Source organism: Lontra canadensis, unplaced genomic scaffold (genome assembly GCF_010015895.1).
Source record: "Lontra canadensis isolate GAN:19392208 unplaced genomic scaffold, GSC_riverotter_1.0 scaffold3, whole genome shotgun sequence".
Classification (NCBI taxonomy): domain Eukaryota; kingdom Metazoa; phylum Chordata; class Mammalia; order Carnivora; family Mustelidae; genus Lontra; species Lontra canadensis.
In genome coordinates, this window is record NW_022630997.1 from 17,497,223 (window position 1) to 17,512,797 (window position 15,575).

At 58.2% G+C, this 15,575-nt stretch overlaps 1 protein-coding gene across 1 annotated transcript in view; it reads right to left on the minus strand.

Moving 5' to 3' along the window:
• Positions 1-8,764, minus strand: part of PAX2 (paired box 2) — a 79,786-nt gene extending 71,022 nt beyond the window's left edge. The window contains 4 exon segments of the mRNA XM_032882251.1: positions 2,250-2,447; positions 3,249-3,417; positions 6,895-7,005; positions 8,059-8,764. Coding sequence (XP_032738142.1) covers positions 2,250-2,447; positions 3,249-3,417; positions 6,895-7,005; positions 8,059-8,257 — 677 coding nt within the window. The 5' untranslated portion in view covers positions 8,258-8,764.
• Between the last annotated feature and the right edge of the window lie 6,811 nt (positions 8,765-15,575).

A 15,575-nucleotide genomic window follows, 5' to 3' on the forward strand; every position in this document is an offset into this window, starting at 1 on the left:
CCTAGTCACAGACCCAGGGCTGGCTATCCATGCTGCCAGTGGCTTCCCTGTTCCTCTCCTCCCACTCCCTCTCCATCTCCAGCAACACCTGCCCATGGAGGGCCATTTCTACACACCCAAAGGAAGCCTTGGTGCCCCTCAGGTGGTGGGGTTCCACGTGATGAGCAGATTCCATAGCTGTTATCATTACCAAGCTGAGGCCGTTCTTTTCCTACTCCCTACCCACCCCTCTATTTTCCCCCAGGGCTGGGGAGTGCACCCCCAGGCTTCTGAGATCAATCCTGGGGTCACCTGTTCCCTGCTTTCTGTGGCTTTTCAGAATGAGCTTTCCCAAACTCCTGCATGAGCCAGGTCTCCAAAACATCTGAGCCAGTGAAGGTGTATGTTGGGGAGAGGAAGGACAGAGTTCTAGACAGTAGGGGCGTGGGAGGCAAGGGATGCTGGTCCCAGAAGTGCCTTGATTGTTCCAGTCCTCCAGCCATCAAGAAAAACAGACCACCTTAACTGTGCATGTCTTGGGGTCCTCCAAAGCCTTGCAAATCCTACCACTGATGACAAGCATTTCTCTTGAATGTCCCCCAGGACCCCAGCGCCCAGTCCCATCAACATCGTTCCTCATCACGCAGATCTCTGTTCCAGCTCGCTCCCAGGACCAGCAGACAGCCAAGAGGCTGAATCTTCAGATGGCTCAGAAAACAAATGCTTTGTCCCCTGCCCTTTCCTAACCACCAATCCTGCCCCAGCCCCAGAGCTTCCCCAGCCTCCTCTGGCTTTTAAATGCAAAAGACACATTCCTCTCCCAAACCACCCAGAGTCTTAATCCAGCTCCTTCGAAGGTGTCTGAATGTCAAACCGCTATGCTTTCAGTACCTAGCGAGCCAGGCCCGGGGAGCTGGAGGGTTTTCGGAGGGTGTATAATTAGCTGATCAGTATTATGTTACCCTGTTCATAACTGAATAACCATTTTAATACAGATGGCACACACTGGGATAATTTCTGGGGTCGCCTCGCAGTACGTTACAGCACGAGTGTGGCAGAGGGAATCTTCTTTAGCCAAGGTACATTCTACCAGCTAATTTTACCTGCTGTTTTCAGGATGATTTGGGATAATTCCATATCATTTGCAAAATATTAAAAAAAAACTTGATACGTGATGCCAGTTTCAGAAAAAGGCACCATCTGAATTATTAGTTGTCCTGATAATGAGTCTATGAAGAATACAAAGAATAATAAGGGTACGAACCCTCAGCCTTCTTCTCACTTGGGAATCTGCCCTAAAATAGGGGGCAGGGTTTGAAAGGTTGGCCAAGCTGTCTGGAACTTGTACAGCGTCTCTGCTGATGTCAGATAGTACAGTTCTGCGATGCTGAAGCCATCCTGGGTCCCTGCATCCCACTGCTCCCTGTGCCTGCTCTAGCCAACATAGGCCCAATTTGCACACCTGCACGATATGTACGCACGTGGAGCGTCCATGCGTACCGTCCCAGAGAGCAGGCTGGAGTAGCTTGGGGAGTGGGAGGCTACCTTGCACAACTCCAGCCTGTGTCAGCCCATGTGCCTGAGCCTGTCACTGCGCAGACCTCTCCCTAGCCCTACGCATCCCAAAGTGGAGCCTGGGGGTCTAGAGCTCTCCCTGCCTGCCTGGTGTCCCACTCCTTGTCCAGCTCCTCTGCTCCCTGCCAATTGCTGGCTGGTGGCTAGCGTTTGCTCTCAGGCCTGGACACTCGTGTTTATAGGCCGGAAATCTGTGCGGAGCTGGCTAGCAAGGCCTGGGCTCCTGGGAGGCAAGCTTTGTGGGAGTTGGCAGGGAGGGTGGGGAAGCCAGGACAGGCAGCTGCCCCTGGGGAAGGGAGCATGCCTTTAGAAAGGGAAGTCTGTTTGGAAGCGATGAATAGACACTGGTCATTTTAAAGGCTTCAGCTTAGGCTGTGATTGTCTCTAGATACCGAGGCACGTAATCTTGGAGTCTTAATTACCACAAACACTTGGATTCATTTCCAGGACGCCGGCGGGAGAAGCCTGGCAGGGAATACCCAGCCCTGAGCTGGAGACAGCTCTGTCTGTCTGTCTGTCTCTCTGCCTCCCAGGTGTCCTCTCCCTGCCCGAAAGACTTCAGGACTTCAGGGGCTGAGAGCCTGGAGCACAGGCAGGGGCCGGAGAAAGAACAGAGACCACAAGCTGGGAGACGCCCTGATGGGCAGGAGCTGGGAGCTGGAGTCCCGCCCTGTAGTCGAGGCTGGTTTGCTCACCTGTTGATGGAAGAGACGCTGGGCACGGTGTCATTGTCGCAGATGCCCTCAGCCAGGAGCCGGTCCCGAATCTCCCAGGCGAACATGGTGGGGTTCTGGCGCTTGTATTCAGCAATCTTGTCCACCACTTTGGGCGTCGCCACTTTGGGCTTGGAACCTCCAATCACTCCGGGCTTGATGCTGCCGGTCTCATAGTACCTGCGCCGGGAAGGCCGGCGGGGTCAGCGAGAACAGGCCATGGCAGGGGGCAGGGAGGCTGCAGGCTTCAGGGCGGTGGAGCCACGCTCCCACCCGAGGCAGCAGCGTGGAGGGAAAAGACTCAGCCTGGCTGAGCCAGCTTCCAGAGGGTGCGCTTGACTGGGGCGAGGGATGGACCGCAGGAGGAGGGGGAGGATGAGAGGGACACTCCCTCCAGGAAGACAGTCATGCCGGGGACTGAGAGCAGAGCACACCAGAGGGAATAGGTGCCCCTGGGAGTTTGAAAGCCCGGCCTTTTATTTAGAAAGAACAGGAGGAACAGCAGGATTCCAGGCCTCCAGGCCCACCAGGGCTGAGGCCCCCACCTCCAGCCCTTTCCTACTGAGCACGGAGCCCTGGTGAGAACCAGGACCCTCCTGTCCCCTCCCCAGGGCTGATTTTTACTTTCCTCTTGGGGACCCATTTATGCTCCCCACCCTGTTCCTCTGAGCCCCCCAGTTTGCATGAACTCTGCTTGGAGAGGACTCCCTCCCTGTCTGAAGTCTGGGATCCGGCAGCCTCTTCTCAAGAACCCTAAAGCTGGGCAGGAGCTGAGTGACCCTTCTCCACCCTTACTCCTGGGCCCGTGGCCACCACCTGAGTACTCTCTCCAAAAGGAGCAGCTCTCTAGGTTCCCCCAGTATCCAGATACCCCGTCTCCCACTGGCATCCTGGACTTTGAGCCAAGTCCTTGGTCTGGAGACCCAGGGCCTCGGGCTGAGGAGGCAAGGCTTCTCCCAGGGGTGGCTCTGAGGCCCTCACCTGCCCAGGATTTTGCTGACACAGCCGTGGCTGACCCGCAGCTGCCGGGATATGTCGCAAGGCCGCACCCCCTGGTGGGCCAGCTCCACGATGCGCTGCCTCACCACGTCGGGCAGGGGCCGGCCGTTCACAAACACCCCCCCGAGCTGGTTCACACCCCCGTGCCCTGCTGGGGAGAGACAAGAAAAAAACACAACACCCCACACACAGCAGGGACCGGCCATTAGTCAGGGTCCGCGGCCCAGGACGTGCGAAGGGAGTAGGCAGGGCAGAGGGGCATGATCTGGGACGCGCGGCAGAACGGTGGTCCGCCGCTGCCGAGCAACGCAGGGCGACTGGGGATTGAAACCCACGGGCCCGTAGAGACGCGGAAACGCAGACGCAGGGCAGAGAGCAGGGAAGAAGACGGCTCTAAGACCAGCACCTCTCAAGGGAGAAAGTGAGGGAAGGAATGGAGAAGCAGGGTGAGAAGAGGGCAGAGGGGGAATTAGTGCCAGCAGGAAAGAATGTAGGAGAGGAAAAGAAGGGCGGAGCAGAGAGCAGAAGCAGGGCCAAGCGGGATCCCGCCTGAGCCGCAAGCAAGGGGGAGTCGTTGGTGTGTGTTAGGGCTTGGAGGCAGATAACTTGGGGCGTGGGGTCTGGGACTGACTGAGTCAATACAAAAGGGCTCTGAGCAGAGAGAGGGGCTAAATGTCTGACTCCCTCCTTTTGCTCCCTACCTCTTGTATCTATTTTTAATCAGAGTTGGTGTTCCTGCCTCCTTCCCTGTGTTTTTGTTTTTGTTTTATTCTGGCTTTCGATCGGGATTTTTCCTTTCCTTTATGTTTTCTATCTTTAGATATTTCAAGGCCATATTTCCCACTTGAATCCCTAGTGTCTAAAGTTCAAAGAAAGCCAGGTGGAGGACGGAAGGCTGAAGACGCAGGGGTCCGGTGTCCGTGCTCAGAGCCGGGGAGGCAGCCGGTTGCCGCGCGGGGCTCCCATGGGCAGCAGCCAGAGAATGCAGGCTGCCGCCCTGAGCCAGGCTTGGAAGCCACTGCCTCACCTAGGTAGCATGGTACAGGTCGCCTAGACAGGCTGAGTGCTCACGGGACACCCCGTGCTGTCAGCCGGAGCCAGCTCCCGTCCCTCCGACCTCTTAGACCTCGGCAGCCTCCCAGGACACCACGAAGCAAGGGCATTTGCTCTCCTGGCCAGGAGGAGGGCGCAGGGTCTCCAGCGGGGCCAAAGTGGTCACCAGATATCAGGCCCGGGGACGCTGCGCAGCGTCCCATTCTCCCTGGCCTACAGCAGTCTAGAAATCCTGCACCCAGAGCAATCACCCGGAGCCGCAGTTCCTGAGCAATCCAAGCGCAGAGTTCTAGTGGCGGGACTGACTTGGCCAGGAACCTGCAGCCCGGGTCCTACTGGCTTCAGGCGACTTTCGGAGAAAGCGGGAACATCTGCGTTCAGCTCATTTCTTTCCCATCCCCTCCTGGGGGTACTGAGAGCAAGGGCCGGTGAAACCCCTGGGGAGAGGCTTCCGATCTGCAGGCTGGGGGAGGCTAGAACCTCTTATTTTTGCCTCTCATTCCCGCTACTCTCCCTAGCTCTAGCCCCACTCCTCACCCCTCCCTTCCCTCCAAACCCCCACCATCAATAATTTAGGCCCCGGGAGAACTCGCGTTACCGGTATGAAAAGGCGGCAGCTGCGGGCAGATTAAAGATGAATAATTCAGCCTCCCCCGGGCTCCGGGCCCGGCCCCTCGTCCCCAATCTAACGGAAGGGGATGGGAAGGGGCCCGACAGGAGTCCAGGGCCGCGGGCCGGAAGCCGCCCCTCAGTCGGGCCTGGAATGCGCCACTGCCGCCGGCGCGGACTCGGGCTGCGGCGGCTTGCTGGCCCGCCCGCCCGCGCCACGCTCTCTCCCTTCCTCCGACCACCTTCAGCACGCCTTGCCCTCTTTTGGGTTTCAAAGTGACACCCAGTGGGCGGCTGGGACTCGGCAAATCCCCGCGGAATCGGCCAAAGAGCGAGAGCAGAGGCGGCCGGGCAGGGAGGCCGGCGGGCTGGGCGAAGACTGCGAGAGGACCCGGTTCCACTCGCTCGGAAAAGGAGACAGGATTTCTGGCTCAGCTGGTGGAGACCAGCGGCGGCCGGAGGCTCCTGACTCAGATTACCTGTACTTGGAAATTATTTTTAAAAATATATTTTACCCCAGGAGTATTTCTTTTTTTAAGCTCACCCCTGTAATGCTAATTATAAGCTTAGAGAAAAACAGAGGTCTTCCTCCTTGGCTCTCTTTTCTGGAGCACCGATCCAAGCCAGGGCTAAAAAAGTTTCCCGGTGAAAAGTTACAAATCATCCTCAATTATTAATCTACAGAGGAGGAGAAGTTTTCTATTTAGAATCTATTTATCTAAAAAAAAAAAAAAGACTGCTTAAAAAAAAATCTCTGAATTGTTCTCCAAGCTAAAGACATAGGACATGAATTGGATAAATTCAAATTTCATTAAAATAATTTCCTCTCTTCCTCTTTTTTCATTTTTTCTCCCCTTCTCTTTCCTGGATAACATCCTTTCTGTTTTCTTTCTTTTATTTTCTTCCACCTTTTCAAAATTTCTCTTTCCTTTCTCCCCAGTTTGGGCGTTTGCCTTCCTTTTGTTCTTTCCCCCTCATTTTCCCCCTCTTTGACTACCCACTGGCCAGGTCACTGGCTGGACCATCTTCACCATGAAGTGGGAGGCCAGCAAAGAGCTTCCAGAACTGCAAGCAGAGCTTGGCTCTGCCCAGGGGCAGCCTGGAAGGCTCCTCTACTCCATCTCTTCCTGACTTCGATTTCTCCTTGGAACCCTTCTTTGTTTTTAGAGCATCTCTCAGGGAGAGGTGGAGAAAGATGACCACCATGTCCCGCCAGTCTCAGCCTCCCAACTCAAGGAGAAGAGAAGGGGAAGGAGAGAAGAAGGAGGGAGGAAAGAAAAGAAGAGGAACTACTACAAGCCAGCTCACAAGAAACCCTGGCTACGCTGCCAGGGCCTGGAGATGCTGGGAGCTGAGGGTCAGTTGGGGGCACCCCACCCCCACACTTTTCTGCCTGATTGTCCTGACACTGAAGCTGTCGGTGCTAGGAGTCTCCTCCTGGACAAGTACACTCAAGTTTGAGAAAGGTAGCGATGAATGCAGGGTGGGGAAGGATGGGAGAGTGAGAGAGAGGTAGGTAGGTGAGAGAGAGACAGGGAGAGGGAGAGAACAGAGAAAACAACACAACACAAACCCCTCTAAAACTGCCTGCCAATTAATCTCCCAGCCCAGGGCAAGAGGATGACCAGGGAGTGGAATGGCTAGAGCCAGGGCTGGGGGCTGTGGATTGATTACCTCAGAAGGAGCAGGTGGAAGAAAGGAAGACAGGTGATGGGCACCAGGGAAAGTAGGAAGGCAGGTAGAGGGATAAGTATTGGTGACATAAGGCAGAAGAGGGAAACTGGAGGCTTTAAAACGCTGGAAAATGAGGGGAAGAGGAATAACGAAAGGGGGGTCCTGGAGAAGCCAGCGCAGTCTCCAAAATGGGACCTGAGCGCAGGGGGCCAGGGCCGCGCCCGGGACAGGACGGGAGAGGTTTAGGACAGGGAGCCCCGAGCTGGGACAGGAGCCGGGCGCCGGTACTCACGGTGCATCGCGGAGAAGGGGTCTGCTTTGCAGTGCATATCCATGGGGAGGCAGAGGAGCGGGAGCAGCGCGGCCGCCGCCGCCGTGTCGCCTCTCAAACTCAACTTCAGGACTTGAGGAGAAAAGGGAGGGACGTTGGGGAGGGGGGCGAGGTAAGCGGGCGCCCAGCTGCGGCGGGGCGGGCGGGGGACGCCGCGGTGAGCTCCCCGCGGGGACGCTTCCTGGGCGGATCGGAGCTTGCAACCGCAGCGACCGCAACTTCCCACCGTCGGGGCGCGGGGCTGGGCGGTCAGCAGAGCGGCCCCGGGGCGGCGGGCCGGGCCGGGGGGATCTGGGGGCGCATGGCGCGCGCGGCAGCTGAGGCCACGGCTGAGGCTGGGAGGGGGGAGGTGGCTCGCTCACTCCCCTGGAACCCGGTCATCCGAGAGGCGGCGGTCGGAGAGGGCGAGGAGCTGGGGCGGCCCGAGGGCGCCGGGAGGGGAGCCGGGCCGCTCCAAGTGCCGGTGAGTTGGCGAAGTTGGCAGAGAAGTAGCAATCCTCGGGATGTCCGAGCGGGCGCCTCCGGGAGGGGAGAGCGCGAGCCGGGCCCCCGCCCCCGGAAAAGGCAGGCGCTTGCTGCGGCGGCCGAAGGGCCGGGAGGGAGGGAGGGAGCCGAGCAGCGCCGGCAGCACTGGGCTGGCCCCAGGTGGGTTGCGGCTGCGAGAAGACTCGGCCGGAGACTGGAGCCTCCGCTCCCGGTGTGTGTCTCTCTAAAAGCTGCAAAGCCCCCTCCAGACCCCCTCCCCCTCCCCGCGCTGGGAGATGGATGACTTGTCAGACAAAGGCAATAGATTCCACCACTCTGTGATTCGCCAGCGCCGGAGCCCCGAGCTTCGGCGAGGAGGGCCCCGCGCCTGTCACTCCGGTGCCGGCGAGGGGAGGGTAGGGGAGGGGGAAACGGGAGGGAGGGAGGAAGCAGCGGGCGAAGGAAGAGGGAGGGAGGGGAGCGGGCCAGGGGGAGGGGAAAGGGGAGCCCGGGATTAAAACTACACTGAGAAACGAAACTCGCCGATAAGATAAACGTTAGATAAGGATAAAGAACGGCCAGTCTAATGAATATTCAAGCAATGACCGAGTGCCGCGGAGCGCGCCGCTCTCGGAAGCCAGACTCACAGTCCCAACTCACCCAGCCCTGCCATCCACCGGCCAGTGCCCGCGTGGGCCACGCGGCCCCGAGCCCAGTCCGCATCCCTAGTCTTAACCCCCCTCCTCTCAGCTCTGAGTTCCCTTCCGTTCCTTCCTGAGTCTTCCTTCCTCTTTCTGGTCCTTCCCTTTCGCCTTTCCCTCCTGAGGTGCCTCCCCACCCACGCACCCCCAATTCTCATTCCGGGGCAAAGTGCCCGGCAGTTTGTCCTCTCTAATTCCACGCGCAGCTGCGCGGAGGACTTCCCTCGTCCCCTTGGCCATAAGAGTCTGGGTAGCCCAGAACGCTCGGTTTAGGATGGAGCTGGAGACCTCCAGCGAGGACCCACCTGCCTCAGTGGGACCCAGCGGACGGTGGGAGAGCCAGGGACTTGGCTTCTGGACCCTCGGGTGGCCTGGGAGAAGGGCTTGGGGAGGGAGACAGTGCAGAGCGACTGGTCGCTGGCGGCAGAGGACGCGGGAGCCGAGGTTTGCTCTCCCCGGCTGGAGAGAAGAGGCTGCGAACGAGGCTGAGCGCCGCCCGCTGCCAGCTTGACGGATCCCGAGCTAGCGCAGGAGGCGCAGCGCGCTCGGCCCGGCCCCGCTCTTCCCGGAGCCGCTGGCCCAGCCTCCGCAGCCTTCGTCCGCGCTCGCTCGGGTCCCCTAGTACGCACCAGGCAGGAGAAGCCCTTTGTCTCCTAACTGGTTAAGTACAGAATATCCGGGAGATCTTTATGAAATATTTTCCCTCGTCTCATAAATCATCTTGGCACTTCAGCTGATGTTTTAACTCTCTCTCCCTCCTTCCCTCCCTCCCCCCGCTTCCCTGGGTCTGCGAAAGGGCGGCTCAGGGAAGCCCGCGCTCTGCTCTTGCTGCTTGGTCTCGGGGCGCCTCTGGCCCCTGACTGCAGACCCTGGCGCCCGCGAAAGCGCCGCAGCCTCACAACGCCGTCCCGCTGGCCAGTGCCCAGGCAGCAGCTAGGCTGGGGGACACACCACCCCACTCAGCCAGGGGACTTCTACTGGGCCTCTTGCACCCAAGGGGTGGGTGGTGGTGGTGGTGTTCAGAATGCCCTTAATCCTCCGACGGGGATCCAGCCAGGCTCAATCCTATGGGATTCTGAACTACCTACTCCTTAGGGGACTGACTCAGCTGGACATTTGCCCTCCCCCTTCCTGGATCCTCCGGAGCCTAATCTGCTTAATCCACCTGCGGAGTAACTTTTGGGAGGGAAAAACAAAAAAAAACAAACAAAAAAAAAAACAAAAAAACTTCTCTCCAGCCCCCTCCCTCCCAACCCTCACTCCCTCTTCCCCTGGGCGGCCAGGCTAGTTCCCTGGGGCTGGAGGGTGAAGGCGCAGGGTCTAGCCCCGAAGGTCAGTCTCTTCCTCTAGAGACCTGCAGATGGCGCTCCCGGGTTTGCTTTGGCCTCCCAACCCCACATACACGCACTAACTTTGTGTGGGGAGCGGAAAAAAAAGGAAAACACAGTCCCGGCAGCCTAAGGGAAAGGCTCCCAAGCTTGGGAGAAAGGAGCTTTCAGGTTGTATTATCTGGTACAGCCTTGGGCTTCCTTCAGGAAGGTAATTAACCAAGATTGGGTGGAGGGAAAGGCATAGGGGAAGGATCCTTATTGAAAGGAACTCAGAACTCAAGGAGCCCTTTGCCCCCATGTTTCCCTACATTGGTCCAGAAAGTTAAGTCTTGGGGAGTCGGAACTACAGGAGGAATAAGACTGTAGACAGTCCCTCCCACACACACACACACACACACACACACACATAGACTCATTGATTTTTCCAGACCCAGCTAGATATATCTCTATGTTACACATACTATGAAGAAGTGTGGATGCAGACAACAGGCATTTCCATGTATTGGGCAAGAGGGATGTCACATTTTGTGAAAGGGGAACTTAATGCAGAAGTGTGCTACAAGTTATACTTGCACACCTATCTTTCCCATGTACCCCCCAAGGAGTGAAGACCCTTCCGTGACAGTTCACTTCCCAGGTGGCCTCTGAGGTCCCAGAATCACTCCCACCCTGGTCACCCCCACTTCCTGGGACCCCTTCTCCAGCATTGCACTAGTTGGACACTCATCCTCCCTCCAATCCAGCCCCTGGCAGCTTCCTCCTCAGCTCCAGCCCATTCATGGGTCTAGAAAGTTAAAGAGCAATGATCCCTGATGATTAGAAATGCTTTTAGCCCAGGCTCTTCCTTCTCCTATGGCTCCGGAGCTTGCCTATAGATTTCTCTCCAGGCACTGGCCTCTCCCTCTGATGTTCCCTTTCCTGTTCTTCCCATTCTTTTTCTATAGAGTCTAGTAGAGGAGAAAAAAAAAAAAAAAAGCAAGAAAGGGGAAAAGGGAAGAAGAAAGTAGAGGAAAGAGGAAAAGAAAGAGAAATAAAGAAAACAACCCAACCCCAAACACAACCCGGGCTCCGACCTGTCAGGGTTGGTTGCTTTTCCCGTCTGCCTCTAAATGAACCTTTTCTCTCTGGTGTTTTCAAAGCGGCCCTTCCACCCCCCAACCTAGGGGCATTTACACTTCAAACAAGGCGCCCGCCTCCCTGCGGAAATTTAAAGGCAAATAAACTTTTGGGGAGTTGCTCTGATACCCATCTCGGGATTTGCTTCATTAGCCGCCTCTCTGCATCTGATCTGCCCAATAAATCTTCCTTGTGGATCTCCGTTCCTTCGCCTTCTCCGCTCCCTTCCCTGCCAGGCTCTCCCACTGCCCCAGCCCTTGCCTCCTTTCTGGCAGCTGAGCTGCAGCTGGCCTGACTCTCACAGTCCAGGGCCTGCTCCCCCGGGGTGTAGGTGTGGGAGAAGCAGGACCCCCCTTGACTTCCTCCCTCGTACCCCAAGTGGACAAACGCACAGGCATCCCAAGCCAAGCATGACTAGTGCTCCGAGCTACCAGATGCGTTTCTGGACAGATTGTGCATGAAGTGAAGTGCTCGTGTGGACCCTGTCCGCTTCCCCCACTTACACCAGCTCTCTTCTCCACCTTTCTGCTCCTTTTCTGGTTTCCCGTTCCCTGGCCCAGTGCTTGCTGTCGGGGTGAGGAAAGGCAAAGGGGTGGCTACCTCTTGACGGTAGGCAGAGCCCTGACCCAGAGCCCAGACTCACCCCTCACTGCCCCTCCACCCGGACCTGGAGCAGTTTGGGCAGGCAGCTGGGCCCTAGGGGGCTGGGGGCAGCCAGGGAGCTTCCCAGCCGGGCTCCTCCCCCTTGGTCTGGGCTTGTCCTCCTCCTTCCACTCCTTCCACCTCCTGGGGAGCGGCAAAGGGAGCCAGGGCCAGGCCTCTGAGGGAGGGGATTAGAAATTCCGAAATTAAATGTATCTCCCTAGGAAATGCTCCCCACTGCGCGGACCAAATTAAACGCATTAAAGTTCAGGGGGGAAAAAAAGCTGTTTAGAACCAAGGGGGGAGAAAACTAGTCCGAAGGGAAGAGAAGCGGAAACGGAGGAGGGAAGAGGGGAAGGTAGAGCAGAGCAGCAGCTTCGCCGCCGAGCTCCTTTTCTGAATTAGTCCCGGTTTTGGAAGTCACCGCCACTGGCACCAGAAAAAAAGAAAAAAGCCAAGAGAAAAAAAGTTCGCTGACAATCCAAGTGTGGGACGGCCGCGGCCCACTCGCCCACTGGGTCCTGGGGCAGCCCGGGGCGCCACTCTCCGCGACCAGAAACCAGGCCTCCGGCGCGCGCACCGGCCCCCTCTCCAGCTAGGCCTGACCCGCTCCCGCCCGGCCCTCTCCCCTCCCCCTCCCCATTCTCTCCCCGCCCCTCCCCCTTCCTAGCCCTCTGGTCACGTTGGAGGATGGCTTTTTTTTTTTTTTTTTTTTTTTTGGAAGAGCTTCTGGTACAATATGGAGCACCATGGGCTGCAATTTCACACTCCACGGCACATTCCCCCTAAAGCTACTTTCTTTTTTTTTTTTTTTCATCTAAGACCCCCCTAATTTCTGCTTCCTCGCTCCCTCCCTTGCTCCCTCCCTCCCTCTGCTCTCACTCTTCTTTTCCCGCTTTTGTTCCCAATATTTGGGCTCCCTGCGTGAAGCCCGGGTTGAGGGGGGGCGCCTCCCGGCTGGCCCCGCCCGCTCGGTCTGTTGGTCCTGTGGAGGCCCGGCGCACGTGCTGCGCCTTTATCCTCACCGGCCCCTCCCCCTTGAACCCGGCTGCTCCTCGCCAGAGGTCCCAGCGACCTGCCCGGCCCTTCGCAGCCCCTTTGAGGGAAAACGACAATGCAAGCCACTTGGCCACCAAAGCGGCCTCTTAGCGGCACGGGCCTGCCAGGTGGCGGCCGCCAGTGGGCCACCCGACTGGGGAGCTGAAAAAATTGTCAAGCCAGGAGAAACTGGGCCAGTAGGTCTACAGGGTAGGAGTGGAGAGCCCTGTGTTACCTAAAACAAGTGGAGGGTGGGAGCCAAGAGGCCCACAGAGGCTGTGAGGCTCCCAGCTCAGACCTGCATACAGCCTGTCCCACACACACCCACCCAGACACTCATGGACTTGCACAGCTAAAGGGGCCACTCACCCCACAACCCAGAAGAAGCAGCAGCCACCGCATTCACAGTCCCTTTCCCTCTTTGGGCCTCAGTTTTCTCACCTGTAAAATAGGGATGATTACCTGTCTTGCCTACTCCATGGACCAAAGCACTTTGAAAACAAAACATTTCTGTGGTAGGTTAAGGAGTAAGTGCTCAGCTTTCTGAGCATTTACCCTTCCGCAAAGGGAAGGAGGGATCTGAGCTGGTTAGGCAAGCCAAGGGGTGGTGCTTTCCATCCAACTTCTATCCTATAAAGGAAACAAGAGGATTCCTTGCTGCCTCCCTTTGTGTGTTCCCCCCTTTCAGGATTTTTCCTCCTTCCATTGACTATACCACACCCTGTCCATGTTTACCACTCTGCTCTGTCTTTCCTGACACTCCATTCTCACTCCTTCCTGCACCCTCACCCTGCCGCCTCAGCGCAGATGCTAGAGGACCCGTTAAAGTCCTACCCCCCACCAACAGCCAGGTTCATTGCAGCCTCAGGCGCGGTCCCCTTCAGGCCAGTCTGCCAAAACCGTTGGGAGGTGGCTGGACGATTCACTGAGACGTGGGAAAGGAAATCCCGGCCAGTCTGGTTCCAAACAAAGAAAGTTGGTCCTCCCAGGACCTTTAGTCAACCTGCCAAAGCCGGAGCGGAGCTGAGACCGTGGGGAGAGGACTGCTGAAGGGGAGTCGTGGAAGGCGGGGAGAGAGCAGGGGAAGAAAAGGGACATGAAAAGGGTGCTGAGGGAACGGAGAAGACACCTGTCTCTGGAAGGCCCGAAGAGACTGGTTTGGACGTAGCCGGGGTCCCCAGCCCGCCAACACCTCTTCCCTTCCTCCCCAAGCCCGGGTGAGAGAGCGCGAGTGAGGCTGTGCCAGGGGGCCAAGTAATGATTAACACCCGCTAGTAGCCGGGCCTGGAGCCCGCAGCCGGACCTGGCTGGGGTGGAGGGAGAGACAGTACCGGCGGGCCCCAGACCGCCCCGGCGCTCCCCGCTACCGCCACCGATACGTAGGGGGCTGCAGAGGAAGGGGGCAGGCGGGAGCTAGCTGGGGGGCCGCCGAAAGGGAGCGGCGTGCAGTACAGCGGGGAGAGCGCGACTGCAGATGCTGGACAGGCCAGAGGGGAGCGAAGGAGCCACAGCCGACGTGCAAGGAAAGGAAGGGGCCAAACGCGGGCGCGCGGCTCTGCAGCGCAGAGGAATAGTTAGAGAGGGGCGGGAGCACCCCGGCGGGCTGAGTTTTGCCGGAGTTAAGAGCAAGCACCAAATCTGCTCTGTCGGATCCATCCGCGGCGCGCCCGCCCTCCCTTCCTCCTCTCCCAGCAGCCGAGTGGATGCGAGGAGCAGGCGGAGAACGCGCCAGAGCCGGGAGCGGGTAAGGCAGGGGGAGCCCCGCCAACCGAACACAGGGAAGCGCTGGGCAGGGCCGCCAAGGCGGGGGACAAGCTGCTGGGCGCCGCGAAGTGGCTGGAGACAAAGGACCTGAGCGGAGGGGAGAAGGGAAAAGAGTGGGGCTGATAGAGACTGGGAGAGAACCAAAGCACAGGGGGCTCTCTGGGGACTGGCTCTCCTGCCACCTCCGCCCACTCCAGCCCAGAGCCCGGACGTCTGGGGGGCTCGCTCCTGTTCCGGTGCCTGGCCCGTGGGCCTGTGGCCTGGGGTCGGGGCAAGGGGTGTTGCTGTGGCTGTGGGGGCCCTGAGAGAGAGAGAGAGAGAGAGAGAGAGAGAGTGTGTGTGTGTGTGTGCGCGTGTGTGTGTGCGCGCGCGCGCGAAGGTTTAAGCAGAAGGGAGGGGGGCGGAGTGGGGGGAGGAGGGAGGGTCTCCGCTGTAGGGTTAGACCCCAGCCCCAGGCTGCTGCAAGCCTCCGCCCTCCACCCTCCGCGGTACCGAGCCGTCCACTCCCCGAACTTGAAACAAAAGGGCTGCGCCAAATCCCTCAGGAGCCAGGACAAGGGCTCTTCCTGGAAAAAGTGCTTTGGTTTGAGACTCTAAAGGTCACTGCATCCAGGATTATTTCTTAACTTTCTGTAACTGCTCCTGGGGGAGGGGGGAAGACGCAAAGTAAATCTTGGACAGAAAAAAGCCCGGGTCCCAGTAGTTTTCTCCGTCGTGTCTGGACCAGCGGTGAGGTCTAGACCCGCGGCGAACGAACAGATTGAAGAAACTGACTAATGGAGGGAGGAAGCCTCTTTTCATTTCTAAATCAATTAAGGAGAATTTCTGATGGGTCTCCTTGGGGGCTGAACATCTCTTGGTGAGGGGATCGCCTGAGAATGTTGTAAGGGTGCGTGGAAGGTGTGTGTGTGGGGGGTGGATGGAGAAGGGTGTCTGGGCAAACAGCTGTGTCCCAGGCTGGGCTGAGATAGGAGCTCAGGACCCATCTCCAGCCAGCACCTCCCCCTCCTCCCTCTGCCCTCTGCCGAGGCTGCTCCGAGGCCAAGGCCTTCTCAGCCTCTTCCTGCGGGGCCGCCAATCAATCCTGCAGGTCAACACAGCAATTAATAACGGGGTGAGGAGGCCTGGCAAAAGAGGGAGGGGAGGCGTTGAGCTGTGTCTCCCCCAGGCTCTGAGGGTCCGGTGGAGGACCAGGGAGTGGGAGGGGTCTCTGAGGGCAGAAAGAAACCTGGGAACTCTGGGTGGGCCAGGGAGTGGGCCCAGAGCCCCAGGAGGGAGAGGCAGGGGACCAGGGACAGAGAGCCAGAAAACCAGCTAGGACAGGCCGGCAGGCATCAAATAAACGTCTTATTTTTATGATTCTGGGGGTATAGGCGACGAAGGCCAAAGACCACAATTGACCTAGTTGCAGATTCTCTCTCCTTCCTCCATGCTTCGCCTTTTCCTGGTGGTTTTCGCTGCTCCAGATCTGGCTCAGCGACACTACATAAAACCCGCATCCTTCGCAAACCCGGCTGCGGCGGTTGCGCCATGGCGTCAGCCAGACACGCTCGCATACGCGCGCGTGTCATTGTCATTTTGAACT